Source organism: Aptenodytes forsteri, unplaced genomic scaffold (assembly GCF_000699145.1).
Source record: "Aptenodytes forsteri isolate BGI_AS27 unplaced genomic scaffold, ASM69914v1 Scaffold326, whole genome shotgun sequence".
Taxonomy (NCBI): Eukaryota; Metazoa; Chordata; class Aves; order Sphenisciformes; family Spheniscidae; genus Aptenodytes; species Aptenodytes forsteri.
The window spans coordinates 45,780-62,093 of NW_008795677.1; the positions used below are offsets into that span (position 1 = coordinate 45,780).

General features: G+C 45.6%; 2 protein-coding genes across 2 annotated transcripts in view; both read right to left on the reverse strand.

Annotated features, from left to right (window-relative positions):
* RCHY1 (ring finger and CHY zinc finger domain containing 1) overlaps window positions 1–901 on the reverse strand; it is a 6,655-nt gene extending 5,754 nt beyond the window's left edge. The window contains exon 1 of the mRNA XM_009282625.1: window positions 889–901. Within this exon, the coding sequence (XP_009280900.1) occupies window positions 889–901 (13 nt within the window). The remainder of the gene's footprint in view (window positions 1–888) is intronic.
* The window catches only part of CDKL2 (cyclin dependent kinase like 2), a 15,957-nt gene continuing 449 nt past the window's right edge, over window positions 807–16,314 (reverse strand). Inside the window, exons 2-13 of the mRNA XM_009282617.2 lie at window positions 11,932–12,126; window positions 10,857–11,035; window positions 9,843–9,955; window positions 9,383–9,522; window positions 8,237–8,325; window positions 7,583–7,709; window positions 6,243–6,505; window positions 5,680–5,770; window positions 4,690–4,801; window positions 4,462–4,568; window positions 3,637–3,732; window positions 807–1,966 (exon numbers count right to left, since the gene is read on the reverse strand). Of these exons, the coding sequence (XP_009280892.1) occupies window positions 3,673–3,732; window positions 4,462–4,568; window positions 4,690–4,801; window positions 5,680–5,770; window positions 6,243–6,505; window positions 7,583–7,709; window positions 8,237–8,325; window positions 9,383–9,522; window positions 9,843–9,955; window positions 10,857–11,035; window positions 11,932–12,126 (1,476 nt within the window). The 3' untranslated portion in view covers window positions 807–1,966; window positions 3,637–3,672. The remainder of the gene's footprint in view (window positions 1,967–3,636; window positions 3,733–4,461; window positions 4,569–4,689; window positions 4,802–5,679; window positions 5,771–6,242; window positions 6,506–7,582; window positions 7,710–8,236; window positions 8,326–9,382; window positions 9,523–9,842; window positions 9,956–10,856; window positions 11,036–11,931; window positions 12,127–16,314) is intronic.

Sequence of the window (16,314 nt, forward strand, 5' to 3'; positions counted from 1 at the left end):
TTTCTTTCCCCTGCCCGTCACCTTAAACCTTCCCCCCACCTCCAAAACCTTCCTTCCCCACCCCTCCCCGCTCCCCAAATCATAAACCCAAATATCTTGGCCGGCGGATGCAGCATAGGGGACAGCAACCCGCAGGTGGGCGGCAGGGAGGTTGCCCCTGCGTGTTTTCCAGGAGGAGTTGTTTGCTGCTCCCGAGACAAGGACCCACCGCCCGCGGGTGTCGAGGCTGAGCATCTTGGAGCTCGGGCTGGGAGAGGCACGCGGCCCCGGCTGGGTGCTGCTCCGTCCTCTGCGGCCTTGGTCAATTCTCAGTAGGTCAACGGCCCTGGCTGGGGGCTGCTCCGTCCCCTGCGGCCTTGGTCAATTCTCAGTAGGTCAGTTTTAGGCAAGTAGCTTGGTTGAATTTGCCCACGGCTAGCTAAATGACTGCTGTGGCCAGCTCAGAACACGTGCTACGGGTACAACTGGGAGACCTGGAGCAGTTCCTGGTTAGGGGCAAAGAAAAAGCAGGGCAATGGGAACGTCGCAGTGCTATCGCCAGTAGGCCAGCCGAGCTGGAAAGGTAAAGGGAACACTGGATGAGCCAGCTACGTGCTGTCCGGGTGCTGCTGAGGGACAGTAAGAACCTGTGCTTGTAAACGGTTGCGAGAAACATGTCAACTGTTAAATAAAAACTGATTCAGAAGTCCCCTTTTTCAATGCAGGTAATGGCACCAGTACAGATGAGCAGATATAACACCAAGTCCAGGCAAGACTAAGTGAGCACATCTCACATTTGTAAGCACACACTAGTACCAAGAAATTTGAATATCCTTTTATTTACAAATTGTAATGCGCACATCAAAACACAGCATAGCCACACAGCTCTAAATACGGTGACACTCATACTGTATTCCGCCATGAGACATCGATGGGAAAGGCCACTTTTTGGGGAAAGACAAGTTCCAAAATTAACTACACCGTACAGGGCTTTGAGCTGTGACAGCAGCCTCGAGCTGCCGGAAAAGAGTTGTGAGCAATGTAGGGACACCATAGAACTGACTACAACCAACTCAAGGGCAGTTAAGCAAAAATGGTCTCTTAACGGTCCCAAGATAAAAGCGATGCCACCTTTCTCTCCCCGCAAGCCACTGTCGAGTTTTACACTTACATGTCCCATTCCCCCCAAGGGACCTAAAGGACTGATGACTTAAGTGAGTTACTGAGCGCTCACAGAAGCCATTTTACATGCCACCTGCATCACAGCTCAGTATTTTACACTGATATTCTTCCTTCACCATTAGCAGCACCCAGACATTCACCCAGCGCGGCCAGACAACAGGCCCAGTTAAACACCCGAAAGCCAACTGCCCAAAGACAGGGCCGGGGTGGGGGGAACACGAAAGCATGGAAGGAAAAGGAACCTAACACAGGGTCACACATGCTGCTGAGCATTAGCAAGGGTTTCAAAGGAACAGCTGAGAACATTTACACATTTAAACGTCGTATTTCTTGCACAGACATTTTCTTCACTGACGTTTTTGTCAAGGCAAAGGTGCTTTCCAATAGAGATCAGGTAGCCCACCAAAACATGGCAAATTCAGCAGCTACCTACTCTCTTCACTACTCATTTAAAAAGCAAACCCTCAAGAGGGCAGCAGTTAGACAAAAGAAAGCCCAGCTTCCTTCAAAATCCTCCAGACTAGCTTCTGCCCTTGTCACACACCAGTAACCAGTATTTTTTTCTGAGCAGCCTCAGACAAGACCTGGCCCTGGGCCAGAAAGTCGACATTTCAGGAGCGATTTTGCAGGCAAGGAATCCAGCAGCAATGGCAGTGCGAGCTCTGTCCTCGGACTGGACCTGAGCCGCTTCCCACGGCAGTCCGCTGCACTAACAAGAGAGGAAGGGATCTTCCTCTCTCCTGCAGAGACCTTGCAGCTTTCGCACCTGGAAACTCAGGTGGGTTGTTCCCACTGCTTCAGCCACCTGCATCGAGAGGAGAAAAGCAGAACCATGTTATGGACAGGCTAACAAAACCGCAGAGGTACTCCCTGATGATATGCTTCCTTTATTTTGGTTTATTACACGTCCTTACCTTGCTAAAGCTGTGCACTTACACCGCTGTGCTTCACCGATGAGACAACTTTAGTAAGCTTTCTTTTTCCCCCAGTTCTATTATCAGGATTGCTTCCCATTCCCAATGTTTTTTCTTCTTTCTTCCTAGTAGCATTAAGCCATCGCATCACGTGAATATAAGTGCCAAATACTCTCATATAGATTAAAAGCACGTGCAGCATTTGTGCAGAGATTTCAGAATCAGCAGTTGCTCCCTCTCCTCAAAAAGGAAACACCAGAGCCCGAAAGAAAAAACTTAAGATGCACATGTTGCACCTGCATGTTAACAGTATTGCCATGACACGCTCGCGGCTATCTGTAACAAACACCGAGTAAGAGAGGAGGGAGGCTGCGGTGCCTGGTGGTCCCTGGGGCCACAGGAGGAATCCCCAGAGGGACAGGTATGGGATCGCGTCCAGGCTGGCAGCACCAGGGTACCCAGAGCACTGAGTAAAGCCCGTCTATGCAGGGGACGCAGTTCCAATAGAGCCGGTGAGATTTTGGAGCGCAGCCTCTGAAGACCCTTTCGGAGCACCTTGTCTCCTTCCCTCTTTATTCTCCCCAACTTCTCCTCCGTCCGGAAGGTGCGGTCCTTCTGCACAGCCTCAGTGAGGGAAGAGGGGTGATCATGAGAGTAAAAACCCTCAGCTAAGCACTGCAGTTCTCATTTTCAAGAGGATGAGACACTCCAACACATACAGCAGACTCCCCGGAAGATGCTGAGCAGCAAGAGGTAACAATACCCCAATAGAAAAAAGCAAAACAACAAACAAAACCATACCATTTTTTCTACGGGGTTGTTTTTCAGACAAAATGACTTAGAGAACTGCATGCCTTTCAATGGGCAAGATGAGAAACTATTAAAACCACATTTAAAAGCCTCAGCTTAAAACAATCTAGAATGGTAAGTCACAATGCTAAGTGAAAGTACAAATAGCGTGGCAGAGTTCACACTTAGTGCTTCAATCTTAAGACTACAAGTCAACCACACAGCCAGGACTTTTCCTAAGCCTCCTTCTCTCCCAGACTCCTATCTCATGCTTGGAGAGCACTGAGGTATTAACAGCTACCTTAAATAAATTTAGATTGCATGACACAGTTACTAAAAATTTTCCCTAATGTTAAGCTTGACAGGCCCCCCAAAACGCTTTTCTCCCTCTTGCAAGTCCATTTTCTGTGATGCAGTTGACAGTGCTGTACATACAACCCATTTTTTCCACTCCTCACGTGAAGGCAGCCACTTTCCCCTTTTTGTTACTCTATCAGCTTCCTCAACCCCCAACTTCATGAGCTGCTTAATTTCCAACACCGATGCCCAGCACCTCAGCTCAGCAAAACGATTTGCCTGCCGCAGCCAGCTTCAGTATCTGTAAAGAAAGCTGCGTGCTGCCTCTGTAAGAAGTCTGTCCTAGCTAGGAGTCCTAATCGAGAATGTGAAGTGTAAAAGGATTTCCCCATTGCACCTCCCAACTCGGTAAGTGTTCACGAAACTATCTATTTGAAAGCCACCAGAAGGCTACACTGCAGAAATTGAAGCCTACCTTTTACAGGCAGGTGTGATCTCCTTCTCCATAAGGCTAGTGCTCAACTCTGGGGAAACTGGCTTCTGACGCATCGGGCATCAAGGTCCCCGACAGCTGTAAATTGGGAAGGAAAAAAAAAAACCCAGGAGAGGTCAATTTCTAAGTGTAGTATAAATAGAGAGAACAATCAGAAACTGCCTTCTAGGGACATATGCAATGCCGACGTGCAACTTAAAACACATCTGTTCTTTGATCAAATCGGACTTCAGAAATGCTCTCCCTCCCAACACGGTCTGCCAAACCTCAGCTGGAAGCAAGGTAGCCAAAGTGACTGCCTATGGAGTTACTTAACTCCCAAACATTTCAATGTTACTGAGGAACTAATCTTTGAGAGAGTTGCAAGTTTTCCCCTTTTCTCCCTATGCCTGGCTCCTACGCTTTCTCCCTCCCTACTGCGCTCAGCCCCTCAACACCTAACACAGCCAGAACAGTTCTCCTCAAAACATGTGTCCCTCCTGGTCTCTCTTCAACTCTGGTAAATCAGGCTTACTTCCACCTTGATCCAGCCAGCTGAAAGAGCAACAATTCAGGTTGTCTGTCTTAGCAGTGAGAATCTAGTATTTAGCTAACCTCAGAGAGACAAATAGAGCCCCGTGTTTCATCCGTGACCCTTCTCTTTTCCCCCAGCATAAGGCCTCACGTCCTTCTACTTAGACAGTTAAGAAACCAAGGCAAGTTCTGCTTCTGTTAAGAGTCACCCTGGAAATTTGTGGGTCACACTGTTCACAAAGTCACAAACCAAACAAATACAGAGCAGCACAAACCGTTTTATTGCCTTGTTACCTGCTGTGAGGCCAGGCTTGGGTTATGGAGGTCAATCGCGGCAAGGGAGGGGACACGGGACTCTGAAACGGTTTTATTTTCCTTTTTCAGAAATCTGGGATGCCACGCTGCAAAACACAACCAATGCATACCATGTTAAGGAAGCAAGAGCTGACTGCTCTAATGCACGCTGCTTCCCGCCACTTATTTAGGATCCAGGTTTTATTTAGAGGACATCAAAGCTCATACCTTCCACTCCTCTCAGTTCAGGGAGATGATTTAGTTCTGGCAAACGCACATCTGTCTTGGAGAATTCCCATTTTTTCCTATTTGCCCGAAGGATGTTTTTTTCATTAGTAACCTGTAATCAAGGGCATAAATACCAGCTCATGAAAATATAGGGGGAAAAAAAAAAAGCTATTTTCAAGCTTAAAAATGCATCAACACAGCAATGTTCCGCTGTAGTTGGAACTTGCGCAAGAATAAAAGAAAAGACTCTAATGTGTGTGAAGGAATCCATTCTGCTCAAGTGTCATTTATACATTAAAAACAACAGAACAGCCACAGCAAAAAAAAACCCCAATCATCTACGCGAGACTGCTTTCAGGGAGATAAAACACTTGGAGAATGGCTCGGATTAGTTATCTGTAAAAAGGCAAACATTCCTGCTGGCATGGAAAGAATATTGCCTAGGTAGTGAGTGCAGTGGAAAGATTTCCATTTCACTTGTTTTCATTATCAATTTTTAATGCATTTATGACATGACTAAATAAGGCCCTGACCATGTTAAATCCAAAACCTAAATTCTGCTTCAGTAGCGCAGCACGTATGGTCTACTTTTCCTGGCCAGGCAGGAGGCCATGGATATATTCGACGTCTCACAGATATCCTGTGCTGGACCGCCCCCCTCATTTAAAACTGCCCTCTGACACAAAATATGTTTCATATAAGATAACCATTAGCAAAGGATAACAGATGACACACCCGTAGGAAAAGAGGGGTAAAGAAAATAGTATCTCATTTAAAATTGCCCTCTGACACAAAATATGTTTTCATATAAGATAACCATTAGCAAAAGATAACAGACGACACACTCGTAGGAAAAGAGGGGTAAAGAAAATAGTATTTCTAGCAGGGATTTATGGTGAAGGCTGCAACAGATGGGATTCTTGACAATAAAACACATAGTTGAGTTCAGAATTTCTTTTTGCTTTGCCAAGGGGGAAAGAGACGACTTACCGATGTCAAGCTTACGCTGTAATGGCCTGCTGGAGAATGCTTCCGTTGCTTTAGAAATGGGTTCAAGTATTTTTTACTCTTTTCATCAACTCTGTAATCAAAAACGCCCCAAACTTTGTATTAACTGGGGTAACACGGTGAATATGAAAACAACAAATGCAAGAGACCCAGAAACACTGTCATTAAATGCTTAGAAAGAAGGCTCACGGGGAGAATATCCTTCGTGAGCGCAGTTAACAGAGAAGTTTGGTCCAAAGGACAAGCCGCGAGTCAAAGAAAGGCCAGCGTCACAGCAGCTGGCAAACCGTTGCTGTCCAGTAGCGCTTTGCCAAATGCAGAAACGCAGAGACCCTGTGCCTGTGTGGACACGCACAGCTGCTCGAGGTGAAGCCGGGCTTTCTTATCCACGTTCAATCCTCCACCCAAGCGCTGTTCCTAGCCGTGTCCTGTCCCAAACCCACATCTCGCGTTCCCACATCATCACCCTGCACCTCTCTCAGGACATTACAGTTCCTAGGCAACAGGGACGATGGATACAAGCTCTTCTAGCTCTGCTCCCGTACCTGTAATTAAGGTTCCCAGGCACAGGCCCCATCCCAATCGTAGTGGGAGAAAGGTTCTGGTTGATGGGAGGGATAACTATGCTTGCATTCTTGGCATAGTCCAAGCTGCTGCCGGAATCTTTTAGGCTGGTTTGAGGGCTTATTTTAAATGGGTTGTAGAGGGAGCTCAGGTTGGAGGATCGGTCTGCTTTCTCTGCATCAGCTTTAGAGCGCTTTGCCTTTAATAGCTTTGCATCTCTGCTCTTCGGGTCAATGCTGAAATCCTGTTTGGGAAGATAAGCATCGTCTTTCTCTTACGGTCACGTTTAAAAAGTAGCTTAGAGCAGCGCATGCGGGAAAAAAAAAGTCAAAAGCCTAAACCTGCATGATTCTGCAAGGATCTGATGGAGATGGAATTGTTTTCAGTAGAAAACCTCCGATTTCATCAAACAGGAGGAGACTCGTCAGGGTTCCAGCACCCTCTGTAAATAAGTCACCTTAGAATGGGATCGGAAATGATGGAGGAAGGACAGCCGTATCCTGTGTCACTTCCAAAGAAATGAAATAAGAACTGAGCCCAATGTCACCTCCAAGTCACTCTTAGTATCTGATTGAAAGCAAAATATGTCATTTTGGAGACGGGGCTTTAACACAGGTAAACAACAGCGTACAAGCATGTTTTCGTGATTCAACATGAGTTATGCTTCCTAATTGATTCTCCCTTCAGCTCCGTATTTGCCAGTAACTGCATCACGACGTAGTTTACCTGCAAGGAACCGGCCAAATAGCGACTTGCAGACCGCCGAGCCAAGCGCTAGAGCAACCTAGCAGCAGCCAAACAGCTAGAATCAAAGGCACAGCACTTCTACACAGCAGCCTGCAGGCTGTATTTCTCTGACTGTCAGAGCTGGGGAGGGGGGGCCACAGGCCTAACGTACTGCCTTTGAATCGGGCGACAAGGTCTTCAGCGCTGTTTAGACTAACAGAGGCCTCCAAAGGTGAGCTTCTCTGGCACATCACACTTAGTCTTTTTTAAAAAAAATGAAATGGACAATTATGCTTATATTTTTGCTATGAACTGAAACTGCTGCACATACTTATATAGTGATTTTAAAACACGAAAAAAAAAAATACTTTCTGCCTTTGAATTGGGCGACAAGGTCTTCAGCGCTGTTTAGACTAACAGAGGCCTCCAAAGGTGAGCTTCTCTGGCACATCACACTTAGTCTTTTTTAAAAAAAATGAAATGGACAATTATGCTTATATTTTTGCTATGAACTGAAACTGCTGCACATACTTATATAGTGATTTTAAAACACGAAAAAAAAAAATACAGGTTTGGAAAACAAAGATGGACCAACCTGGACACCAAGCATTTTTCTTTCTTCTAAAACATCATCTTTGTCCCTTTTGCTGATTTTTGATTTTTTTTGTAATTGATGGTCTCTGGCATCTTTCTGAATCTTTAATTTAAGCTCCTGAGCAAATCTACAATTCCATGGGAGAAGGAAAAAAAAAAAAAAAAGAAAAAAAAGGGCTTCTGTTAATCTCAGTAGCATCACCAGCTGGTGTTCAGCACAGGCTCCTGTAGCCTTTTAAGTAATCAAACAAACCATGCCTTTTTAACTAATGAGAAGCCAGCCAAATATGATGCATCCATGAAAATAAATAAAGTCTTACAAGCACACGCTTTTCCCATTACAACAGTAAAGGTGTTTGTATCCCAGTCTGGTGTAGATGCAGGCAGTGAATACAGTGTAAGACTATACTACCCAATACGGTGTGACACTGGGTGCGCACACTGATGAATTAATGTCATGACAAGGTAATGAGGCAAACATGCCGCTGCAATGCGTTCCCTTTCAACTGTTCTATTTCCAGGAAGGCTAAAACCAAACAAAACCCAAGACACTCAGCGGCTGTCAGCTCTGCAAATCCAGCATGCAATCTTCAAGCGCAACTGCTTAACTTCCTTCTAATATTAGCCTGCTTTGAGCAAGAAATGAACTGTTTACCTTTCAGCAAATCCATCCTTGTTAAAGAAATCGCACTGCAAGAGTTCAGCACAGGATGGTCTTTTTTCTGGATCAATCTGCAAACACTTCTGTCAAATCAACGTAAACATTAGAAGGCAAATACATTAGAAATGAAACAAAGGCTCTAGCATTTCCGAGTGAAGTCAAGGAAAAAAAGCTGCAAAACTCCCCCTTCTAGGCCCTGTTATATTGAGATGAGCCCAAGAGACATCACTACCAAAAAAGTTTCACGTTTGCTGGCTGCTTCCATTCCCATCGCTAACGCTCACAGAGACTCACTGCATGGGGAATACCTGCCATACAAATAGATCGCTCCGCTCTCAGTAAACCTCCCTGGCTTTCAGTTACATTTGTTTGTCTAAGGCTTTAGAATCTGTTTCGATCATTAAGCATTTCAAATACAGCCACGTGGTTTTTAAGTTGTTTTAGTTACCCAACATATCGGTGCTCCAGACTACTGTGTGAAAGCACAAAATCACTCCCTGGAAGGATTCTTCAGAATCTGTAACAAAGTTGTAGGCTTCCTAACTCCCACATAGCAGACACATAGCTCCAAGAGCAAGCGACACGTTTGGATGCCATCCCATCCAAGCCTACATGCTTGCAGTGCCTCCACCAGCGGGTAGAGGGAGGGTTGGCAGAAAACACTATATCCACACAGCTCTGCTAGCAAGTAAGAAGTAAGGGGCTGTGTACTATCTACAAAGCATCCACTTAGGTAGCAGATGAGGGGCAAAGCTTGTTGGGAGACCTTTCAAAAGATCAACTGATGCAGTGAGGTGTACGGGGGACGCTTTCGACACACAAGCCCTTCTTCACCTTTCAAATCTCCCTGGAAAACTTAATCATTGGGGCACTATATGCTACAAATCCTCCCTGGAGGATATGCAGTGACCATTGTGGCTCTGGAGATGACTGGCTTCGTCTCCCGTGTCACCTAGGACGGTAGCTGTCGTATCCTTGCAGTCCTCACTAAGCTACCAGCCCAAGCAGTTGCTCATTGCATGGGTAGTTGAGAGAAAGCCAGTTTAAGAGCCCCAGCCCTTTCTGTAGGCTGTATTCAGCTTCCCAAGGCGAAGGACAAGTAAACAGAGAAACGTTCGTAGTAAATGATCAGTTAATTACCTTGGCTAAATCTAGCACTGCAGCAGAGAGCTTGGGATATCGTTTGTCCAGAGATTCGGCCTCCTTCACTTCAGGCAATCTCATGCCAGCAAAGAGGGGATTTTTATAGAATAACTCTTGGTGTCTTGGAATTAAATTACCTGAAATCACACAAACAAAGCAACCACGTGGAAGAAATACAGAACATTCCCGTGAAACATTTGAGAGGCTGAAATACTGGGTCAGCACTACTGTAAGGGCTACAGTCTGGGTCGTTCTCTTTCTACCTGTGCGCCATGAATTGATGCTGTACTCACAAGCTCCTAGCTCCCCCTTTGTAAAAGGCGCTAAGAGTACACTCTCTCAGAAATAGTTCAGCACACGCCACAGCCTTTCTCCCCACACCCTCCTCCCCCTGTCAAAACGTTTTTGACCCTTTCATTACTAAGCAGGCACCAGGAGCACAACAGGCTGTTCTTACCCAGGCACTTGGTGATATGGTAGAGCTGGTCAATGTCTGAATCTCCAGGGAAGAGGGGCTCTCCTGTAAGCATTTCTGTTATCAGAGAGCCAATAGCCCACACGTCCACAGCCCTGGAAAAAAAAAACACAACACCCCAGCTCAGCACGGCTTCATTTGTCTCTTTGATCTAAAGGCTGAGACAGGCCAGTGCACAGCACGTCCTCAGCAGGTCACAAGCCGCCAGGGCAGCTTTGCCCCCTAAACAGCAAGACAGCTGTTTTCCAAGTTTACAAGTGCTCTGATGAATGGCAAGGATTCAGCTCTTGAAGCAGACAAATGCTAGCAGAAGCCTGACAGATGTAAAATCAGGTTCCAAAACCCAATGCTTCAAAAATACTAATACAACACAACACATTAATAGAATCTTGCAGTTTGGAGAGCACAAAGGTAAGCAGCTCCTCTTTCTGCAGGCATCCGCTCTTCAGGCACATTTACTGAAAATTAAGTTTAAGTAATACAGGGACATACATAAACCTGCACAATTGTACTAACAGACCTGTGAATAACACAGTTTAAGTTCTGACCTGGTTTTGCAGCACTGGGGATCCCCTTAAGAAAAATCCCATTCATCCCACCTCCTCCCTCCCGAAACGTCCATCTAGAATTGCTCAGAGGGACTCTTCTGTCTTCCCTCCATCACTCCAACTGCACAGGAGGGAAGTCTAATCATAGCCTCCTCCAATACTGGCATTGGCAACCGAAAAGCTTCTATAGACAACAGACCGGGAATGCTGAGGGCTCTCCTTGCCTTTTGAGCCAGGAAAGCCTAGCACCGGCAGTAGTTAGCTGCAGAGCGCGAGAGAGAAGAGGAAGGCTTAAACCTTTACAAGTGAATAACCAGGGAATGCTGAACAGCATCCCTTTAACCTGTTTGCCAAGCAATAGTCCCCTGCCTCCCCAAAAAACAGAGCACTCCCCTCCATACTCCCCACAAGCCCACAACCCTTCTGCAGCCTCGCGTGCCAGTCTTACTTGCCATACTTGGTATCTCCCACCAGCAGCTCTGGAGCTCTGTACCATCGGGTTGCCACGTAGTCTGTGTAAGCTTCCCCAGAAGCTGCTAAGGTACGGGCAAATCCAAAGTCACATAGTTTTACAACTCCCGACTGGGAGACTAGTATGTTCTCTGGCTTAATATCCCGATGTATTATCTGCACAGAGAAAAGCAAGTCAAGGCAAATAGATTCCCCATTTCTACACAGTCGATTGACTGGCTCACCAAAAATAGTAGCTTTCTCACATCCAGGTAGAAGATTACATTTTTGCAGGCAAGGGAAACATACGGAGTCTGTAAAATACAGCTACGTGCACACAGTCGATGAACAAGTGCCGACCCAAGTGCACAGGTAAACACAAAACCTCTAATTTTTGCACACAGAAACGTTTATTTTACGTATCTCTCTGCATATGTTCTGCAGGTGTATTTACTATAGGTATTTTAACAGGTACAATTTATTACGCTTGAAAATCTGGCCTTGACAACAAGTTTAAAAGCTGTAAGTATTGCAAGGGCCACGGGCACGTCCTGCAGCTAAATGTGAAGAGTATTTTAGGATTCGTAAGAGAGAGAGTTTCCCAAACATAAAAATAAACACGTGTATGTTTACATATATATAGTTACACAACGAGGATTGAATTAGCAAACCTGTTAGAAATCAGTTGAGAACAAAAACCTAAAAATACTGAAGAGAAAAAGCAGGCCTACATGTTTACACAGACACTATCAGAATCAAACTTTTGAAAGAGAGACTATCTTCCTCTGCAAGATAAGCCAACCTACAATAAGGCGCCACCAAGTGTTGAATCCCCATGGACTTTTGGACCCTTCCTTCGAAACACTCTCACAACTCAATCAGAGACAGACTGCTGGACTAGCTGACATCAAGCTCTGACATTTTATGTGAAATTCAGTCCGGCCCTTCCGCCCTGCCTCTTCCTTTTTAGCCACAGCTTTATTTCTGTAAGTTTTAACGTATATCGAAAATATATGCTTCAGTATCTACTCATTCAAGGTCAACTGCAGAGCTAACTTCTTGGGCATACTTACATTATGACTGTGACAAAACGCTATTCCTCTCATAATCTGAAATAAGTATTTCCGAACCCTGCTGTAGTCTAGTCCGTTTGGAAACGCCTCAAGGTCATCAAGCACCGTGTGATCCACAAATTCAAACACCAGGTACCACCGTTTCTTCTTTTTACAGACTTCCAGCAGGTTCACGAGATTCTCATGCCTGAGTTGCTGTTATAAAACAGGAAATATTTTATAAGAGCTTGATAGCATATAACGGGTAAACTACGACCAGATACTTTTAACGGCAACCCAGCTGGTGCATTGCCCTGGAATGCTCTTCTTGTCATGGCACACACATTCATTTGTTCTTAAAATCAGCTCACTGATATTTTAGAATAGGTTTTATTTTGCCTTTTTTTTTTTTTTTAAACATTATCTGTTGGATTTCCACCACCTCATATATGCAGACACCTGTTTTTGTAACCTAAAAATAAATAAAACACTGACTAAGGATATTTCTTTTTAATGGGGATGCTCAAAATACACTGTTCTGTTGTTGGAAAATCTCATGCGTTCTGCTTCTCACAATACTCTCCTCACATAACAGGTCGCACTAACTCGTGCCCTGATCTTGAGAAGCTTTAGAGCAAGCTTATGTTCCACATGAGAGAAATCTTGAGGAAGTCAGAAAGAATTCCAGAGGAGCATGCGGTTAACACGTGAGAGACAGCAGGCACCTAATAGCATCTCCCACAAAGACTTGCCCCGGCAAAGGAAAATCCAGAGGTCCCCGAGCTAGCAGGAAAGACGAAGCAGGACGGTTTGTACTGGAAAGTTCAGCACGCTGCCAAGTATGTCTCTGACCACCGCGCGAAAAACAGGGCATTTAACCGTGACTGGTGAGCTGCAGACTCCTTGCTAGTTCCCTGGTTTTGCTTACAAACAGCTCAAGCAGCGATAAACACAGCTTGTTCCCGTAACATTGGGCTGTATCTGTGACTCAAACTCCTTTAGGAGACACTCTCATCAAGGTGACCAAGTAACACTGTGCTACCCTGCCTGCTCCCTCAGGGCAGGGCACAAGGAGCAACGCTAGCTACCCCTTCCAGACAGGATTCAAAGGATTGCTGAAGGCAGCTCTCGATGTTTTAAGAAAACTTTTTGCCTCTCCCAACAACCCAAAGCTGATTCATATCTTTTCTCCCATGTTTCCGGGAAGTTTTACTCTTCTTCTCTGTCATTCCTTTCTCTAGGTTCTCTTTTTAAAAATCTCTTACATCCCCATTTAAAAGAAAAACAAAAGCAGCTGCAGTACCTCTCTGTTCTACCTAGCTGCCAGTTCATCACCAACTACTCACTGTCTGTATCTTAATTTTTTTTCTAATAAGGCTGATAGAAGACTTTTCTTTTAAGCTCCCACCATACCCAAAGCATTTCTGTCGGCACTGCCAGCTTATAAACATTTACACTAACTAACACGTACCAGAATACAAGCACATTGAATGGATAAAAGTTCAGCATTCTTACCTATAATAGTGTTAACAATTAAACAGCTTCTATTAAACTGTGTCTAGTGGATTCAGAGTGAAAATTGACCAGCCAAGGACTTCAAGAGATTTTTTTTCCCCCAATATTATGCAGAGGGGAAAGCTGAAGATAGTTTAGAGAAAAAAACCTGCAACTTAAATGAAAAGGAAAAAAAAGCAGCTGTATTCTCTAGTTATTTTGTCATCTCCAATTCGTTACACATTTGTAACACTGGTTTATCACACACCACTTTAACAAAACAGACCATGCTACAATGCGCAGTTATTTATTAGCTTGGAGCCTACCAGGGAAATACCATCGGAGTCTGCCTGAAGGCAGCACCATAGCCCAGAGATCGCGCCCAAGGAAGATGCAAAAAGACGGCGGAGCACGGGGACTTGTAGGGGAAATGCTCTGCCAGTCCAGAGGGAGTGCCAGCCAACCTGCACCCGGGTCTGTCAAAGACCCAGATTTCTTAGAAGGTCTGAAAAGTGAAGATTTAAAAAAAGATGATCAATTAGAAAAAAGATCTTTTCTCAAGAATAATTTCTTCGCAGCACAGGAGACCTGAAGAGGTTTTGCTCTTTTCAGCCACGATTAAATTTCTGCCCAAACTCCAGAACGGGGTGTGGGAGGGGAATTAGGTTCACAGGGAGCATGCGGGTGAAGAAACTACAGAAAGATTAAATCTCTAGGTATTTATTTTCACTGGGAGAGGCCACATTTATTGAGCTATTTGTGGAAATGTTCCCCTTGCTAAGTTCCCATTTACCCAGGAAAACAAGTTAATTCCCAACACACCTGGGAGGCAGTACGTGCTTTGACTCAGTAACTAAGCGAGCCTGGCCAACCCATCAGGTACGATCCAGACTCAGACAGTTCTGCTTTAAAAGAGTTTGAGGGGACAATGCTTGGAGCTGCTGGCTGCGTCTCAAGCTCCAGCACGTACATTTCTATTAACTCTAAGGGTCTATAGCTCTTGCAGTGATAACAGAGATCACTTTTTTTTCCCTTCACAGCACAGGGACTATAGTCTGGCAGACTTGCGAAGAGACCCTTGTGGCAGCCAAGAGGAGACAGGCTCGCACGTATTCCCACCTCCAGAACAGCCCGCATCAGAGGAAAAGCCTAGATGCGCTCCAACTGTAATAAGACTTTTCTTCATTTCTTCACTAGACATGTCACCCCTGTCCCAACACTTTAAACTACCACATGTGCCCATGCACAGAGACAAGCATTCTCCTGTGCACACCACCTGTGAGACAAGGGAGGAAGGAAAATGCTGCAATTACTGCTAGAGGTTACGGTAACAAGCACAGGGGCTGAAGGTGGTCAAAAAAAAAAAAAAGGCAAGCAGAACAACAGATGTATGTCCTGGCACGGAATGCCGCCCTGCATCCTTGGCATCCTATTCACGAAGGAACGCAGCAGAAAAACCTGGCAGTGAAAGAGTTTAGGAACTTGCAACAGCTTCTGTAGGGGAAGAGCAAAGCCAAGAGAGGAAGCAGAAAGACCATATGACAAAACACTGAAGAGCACACACACAAACCCCTGTTTATCTCAAGCTCCTGGGTATTTTCCCAGACAATCTACAGCCCATGAAGAGAAGTACCTTTAATAAAGCAACCCACACAATGAGGCTACACCACGTAACACTGCCGATAAGAAGCCAACAGGCTGAAGTACAACTGGACATTTAGGTGAGTATAAAGCACCCACAATTGATACCAGGCAAATCATGCACTCAAACAACAAAGGAAGTTATGCCAGCTGGCTTCAGCCTAGGGGCTAGCCGTTAATTGATAAGGTTCAGGGAATTTGATCCCTGTCCTCCTCCAGCCTCTCGCTGGCAGTACAAGCCTGGCAGGAAAGTGCCATTAATAAAATAAAATGAAGCAAAACTTTCCTAGAAGCATTTTTCCGTATCAGGTAACACCGGTACCCAGTCTGGTTAGGCTCACCGTCACACATTCAGGTCACCATTCACCCGCAGGTTTTAAAAGTTCAGCATTTCTTCCATTTTCAGCAAATTGACAGCAGCAAGGTACTCGAATTTGGTATGCAATACAGGGGGAGACAATTACCACCAGGAGGCAATAGAGACGTCGCGACTCCCTTCCTCATACCTTTCCCTGCTAAATACAGGGCACATCAACAGACTTCTAATCAAGTCAGGTTTAGGCAGGCAAATCCGGCACAGCACCCAGCCAAAAGGAAAAGCAGCTCTGCAAGGCTACAACTGAAAGGCTAAACGAATCTACCACGGCTTGGCTGCTCGTGGAAATACAAACAGGGCCCAATCAAGCCTCTTCTGGTTTGGACTTTGTTAGTTACACTTTGTAAATCGTGGTCAGAAGCAACTGTGTTTGCCTTTCGAAACTGACCCAATGGCTTAAATTTACACCTATCCTGCAACTTCACCGGATAAACGCCAATCCTTAAAGGACTATGTAAGGAGTCTCAAGAGGCAGCTTCCTCCCAGGAACCCATCAACTCCCTACAGGTAGACCTCACCCACACCCACCGTTCTAAACAACTGGCACCCTCACCGCAGGAAAAACTTAGACCGCAGACGCGGAGGTTCCTATTCTGCTTGAAGGAGACATTTGCCTTCACGAAGGTATTTAAACACCTGACTAGGATTCAAAATACGCCGTGAAGCGGCGCCTCGAGCACGGCGGAGGCCGGACCCGCACACCGCCGCTCTCCCTCCCCAGGGAACACCCGTGCTGAGCTGCATCGCTCCCCTTGCCCGCAGCAGGGCAGGTTCCTAGAGTAATAGCTGCGGCAGCTTCAAAATAAAAAGGTCACGCTCTGTATTAACCACCTCGGTGCAGCGGCTCGCGGCGGACGCTGTACCGTGACACGAACGACCGTGACACGAACGTC